At 53.0% G+C, this 4,711-nt stretch overlaps 1 protein-coding gene across 1 annotated transcript in view; it reads right to left on the reverse strand.

Annotated features, from left to right (window-relative positions):
* The window catches only part of SLITRK5 (SLIT and NTRK like family member 5), a 6,534-nt gene that overhangs the window by 1,023 nt on the left and 800 nt on the right, over positions 1–4,711 (reverse strand). The window contains exon 2 of the mRNA XM_021713588.1: positions 1–2,195. Within this exon, the coding sequence (XP_021569263.1) occupies positions 1–2,187 (2,187 nt within the window). The 5' untranslated portion in view covers positions 2,188–2,195. The remainder of the gene's footprint in view (positions 2,196–4,711) is intronic.

Here is a 4,711-nt window from a genome sequence, read left to right on the forward strand (position 1 = left end):
CGGGTGGCCGCCCGCGCCGCCGCCGCCGCCGCCGCCGTACACGCTGTACTGCATGTTGAAGGAGCTCACGTCGGAGTTGTTGGTGCTGGTGTGGTCGCTCTGGCTCTTCTTCCTGCGCTTCACGACCAGCACGAAGAGCCCGGCGGCCACGAAGACCGACATGATGAACACCAGCAGCAGGCTGAGGATCAGCACCGACAGGGGCACCGACGACGCGCCCCCGCCCGCGCCCAAGCCCGCGGGGGCCCCGGTGCTGTTCAGCCGGACGGCGGGAGTCACAGCGCTGGTCCCGGCCGGGAGCTGGATGGAGGAGGGGGTGGGCGTGGACACCACCACGTCCGAGTAGTCCGGGCACAGCAGCTCCGACTTGATGGAGCGCATGTCGCTCTCGGCGAACTTCTTGGGCGCCTTGCAGATCACCTCGTCGACGAGGACGCCCACCTTGAGCTGCTCCACCCACAGCTTCATGCCCACCACGTCGCAGGTACAATCCCAGGGGTTGTCGTGCAGGTCGATTTGGATAAGTGAGGTCAGCTGGTCCAAAACTCCACTCACCGGCAAGGAGGTGAAGTGGTTACTCCTCAGGTTTAGCCTGAGGAGGGTCAGGCCAGAGAAGACGCCCGAGGGCATGGCCTGCAGTAGGTTGTTATTCAAGAATAGCAGCTGGAGATTTGGGACCGGGTCGAACGTTCCGGACTGAATCTCCCGTATGAGATTGTACTGGAGGAAGAGATACTGCAGGCTCTGCAGGCCGTAGAATAACTCCGGGCTCAGCCTCTCGATCCTGTTGCCATTCAGGTAAAGGCGCCTCAGGTTGGCGAGATCCCCAAAAGCACGGTCCTGGATCATGGAGATGCGGTTGTTCCCCAAGTGCAGGAGGTCCAGCCCCGTGGCCTCCAGGAAGTCTGTCCTGCGCACGACAGCGATGTAGTTCTCTGTCAGATACATCTTCTTGGGATTATAGGGTTTGGGCTGCAGCTCCGCGATGCTCTCGATCTTTCGCTCCTGGCAGTTGACATTGAGGCCCAGATCAGAGATCTGCAGGTTGCAAGTGCACGCGGTGGGGCACTCCAAAGGCACCGGGGATTTGGTCTGGTAGGCGATGCTGGGGCCATAGTTGCTGTAGCCCAAGTCCTTGGAGGGTTGCCGAGAGGTGGGGCGCACCCTGGGCTTGTTGGGTTGGCGGGTCCCCTTCGGGGGCTTCAGAGGGGGTTTGTAAACAGCAGAGGAAGAAGTGGCCACGGAATTCACCGAGGCCGGGGTGGTGTGTAAATAACCCGTGGTGCTCAAAGGCGTCTGCGGCCTCATCTCATAGTCGGAAATGAGTTTCCTTGGGCAAAGCTCCTGCTTGGAGACCTCATCCAAGTCCCTGCCGTGTAAGCGGAAGGGGGTCTCACAAACCACATCCCCCACCAGGGCAGAGTAGGAGATGCTGTCCAGCCAATCCTTGAGAGAGATCAGCTCACAGGAGCAATTCCAGGGGTTTTCCTCCAGCTGTAGTTCCACCACTTTATCCATGTGCTGCAACAGCCCCACGTAGGGCAGAAGTTTCAGGCGGTTCCCCCGGAGGTCCAAGTGCGTTAAGGGCACGAAACGGAAAAGATTGTTGGGTAAACTGGACAAGAGATTGTCATTGAGGATAAGCACCTGCAGCAAATGCAGTCTCCCAAAAGCATTGGGTTCGATGACGCTGATGTAATTGTAATCGACCTGTAAGTACTCCAAGTTTTCCAAGCCAAGGAAGGTATCATCGCGCAGAAGTTCCAGTTTATTGTTGTTCAGATGCAATCTCCTCAAACCCCGCAGCCCGTGGAAAGCCCCGGTCTCAATGTCCTGGATAACATTACTACCCAGATGCAAAATCGAAGCCCCAGTATAATTGACAAACTCATTGGGATAGAGACGGTTCAGAAGGTTTCCAGACAGTAAGAGGTGGTAGATTGGGAAGCGGGGAGGGCTAATTTCAGAGAGACTGATGATCCCCCGGTTTTCACAGCTCACAGTTAAAATACCGTCCTTTTCCTCACAAGGACATGCATTGTCACAGATTTCCCCATAATAATCGATGGTTTCTGCACACGAGAGGACGAGAGATGTTACAGCAAACGCTAGAGTCTGCAGCATCCAGCTATGCATTTTTCTGTGAAGGTCCTGTTCCAAAGTTACTGGGGGGCAGCAAGTGTGCATTTTACCTCCTGTAAGGGAGAGAGGAAACAAGGAAATGACAGAATATGACGAAAATTTAAGGGATCATTCAGAAAGTCTCTCTCTTTCTTAGTACTGTTACTCTGACATCCAGAAGGAGGGGATATAAATGACACCCCCCCCCACACACACACACACACTGGAACATTGACATTCTCCAGATTACATTAAAATCTGATGTTCATTTTGATTTAAGGGTTGATTTCATTTTCTAATGAGCAAGCCACAAATACGCTGCTTTTTACAAGAAAAGGGCAGGTTAGATATAGTCCCATTTCAGTGTTCTTCTGTGCCCCCCCCTTTCAAAACCAATCCATAAATATACATAAAATGGCTGTCATTTCAGTATCATGGTTCTAATTTAAGAGAAAAGAAGCACCATTTTACAAGGTTCCACACCTCACCTATACCCAGTGCCCCCCCCCCTTTCTTTCAGAACCTCTTCAGTTAACAGTTCACCACGAAGGTCTCCCATTTTCACAGAAAGGCAAGGAGCCACAATACTTGGGCTATTTTAAACCATCACTAGAAACGCCAGGGTGGAAGCCTAAAGAAGACTTTTCTGAAGCAAAAAGGGTGTAAGATATAATGCATCAAAGGGAGCCTGAAGAAGCTCTTAAATCACCAATTGTCTTCCGGAGCTTTGAGTGTGGAGAACAAGGCGAGCGCCTTGGCTTTGATGGTGGACTTCACTGCCACGCTATTAAGCACATCAGCGTCCTAATTGCATGCACGGTGCCACTTAGCAGCGCTTCCCTGAGAGCGCCCTACGACCACTTCTCCTCATTGATCATGCCGGCGACGCGACCAAACTGCATCTTTAAGCCACTGAAATAGTTCTGCACGATGGATTACAAAGAACTCAGCGAAGGCATCCGCAGTCTCGGAACACCTCCCGATACCTTGAGTTTTAAAAGGACGTCTCCTACCGCTTACCGGAATCAGCTAAAAGTAAACCAAGGACCGGCGCCAAAGCCTCCCTTACCTTGGGTTCCACGTCTACTTGTCACGGTATGCAAAACTAACCCGACTGAATTAGCGACGTTTGGACTGAACTACCACCTCGACAGCATCCCCATCTTTGGACTTGCTTATTACATTTAATTGTTAATGTTCTCCTTCCCCCAACCCCCCCCCCCCTTATTTCTCAGGGAAAGGGCTGATTAACCGGCAAAATATTAACGTGGGAGGGGGAAAAGCAAATGACTTAGGTCAGTGCTTTCAAATCCAAATTTCATCTCCCCCAAGGAATCAGTGTGACCTCTCCCCCTTTTCTTTCTTGCTTTCTTTTTTGTCCCCTTGAAGGCTTCCTTCTACTCCCTACTCCTGATCGACAGCAGCACTCTTAAAGGACATAAATAGAGTGAGTGTGTGAGTGTGTGTTGTGTTGGTTAGCGGGGCGGTGGGGTGGGAGGGTGGCATTTGAGAGAAATACTGGGCTCTGGGAACCTTTGCCTTTTCTCTGGTCAGCCTTGCCTTTGCCTCACCACCTAAGTCTGATGTCAAATCGCAACCCAAAACTAAAGCCAAGACATTTCTGAGACAACGGGTTCAAGCCTGGAGACCTTGTTCCTGATCCCCAAGTCGACTCCAGCCCGCGTTATTAAACGCCCCTGCATTCACACGCACATGTGCGAGTGTGCCTGCGAATCATTCACGTGTGGCCACCCAGACGTGTCGAGACGAATCAGAACCACAGTGCATAAACCTCGCAAGTATCCCCGACCTCCCCACGGAACGGCAAACGGCTCCTGGCTCAAGAGCGGCAGAAACATCCCCTATGAAAGCAAAACGTTTACCTTGAAATTTCAGTTCTCCGCTGGATCAAATCTGCACATCCATTCAGCGAGGTTGGGTCCCCTCCCCCTCCTACCCTGTGCTTCCCCGCCCCCATTCGCCACCCACCCCATCCGAAAGCCCATTGCAAATTGTGTCCAGCCGGTATTAAACTCGAGCGTTTACAACTTTAATTCAGTTCTGGATCGCAAGGGTCAAAGAGCTTCCTCTCACCCCACTCCCTTCCCCCTCCTCCTTCCCATCAAAGGAGACCTAAAATTTGAGAAAATAAAGTTGAATGAGCCGGGGAAGGCTGACATTCTGACTGGGAAACGCATCTCCGATGTAAATTCGCGGGTGCGCTGTACATTCTCAGATTATCAGATTTTTTTTGAGGGCGGGGGCGGGGGGGGCTGTATTTGTTTTTGCCTAAAGAATTTGGACACTGGATCACCGCCCTTCACATCCCTGCACTGAGCAGCATGGAGCTGTTCGGGCTGGAGCCCAGCACCCAGGCCGGACCGGAGGCTCTGGGCACAGCTGCTCGAGCGGCCGCCCAGGCAGAAGCACCCGGAGTTCCAGGACGCGAGGCTCCCCCTCCCCCACGCCGCCCCAAAGAGAAGGAAGGGAAAAGGGAGGAAGAAGGGGAGGGAGGAGAGGGAAAAGAAAGCCACCCCGCCACACACGCGCACACACACATACATACACACGCGCGCGCACACACACACAC

Source organism: Carlito syrichta, unplaced genomic scaffold (genome assembly GCF_000164805.1).
Source record: "Carlito syrichta isolate Samal-C Ts95f unplaced genomic scaffold, Tarsius_syrichta-2.0.1 Scaffold304612, whole genome shotgun sequence".
In the NCBI taxonomy this organism is placed as follows: domain Eukaryota; kingdom Metazoa; phylum Chordata; class Mammalia; order Primates; family Tarsiidae; genus Carlito; species Carlito syrichta.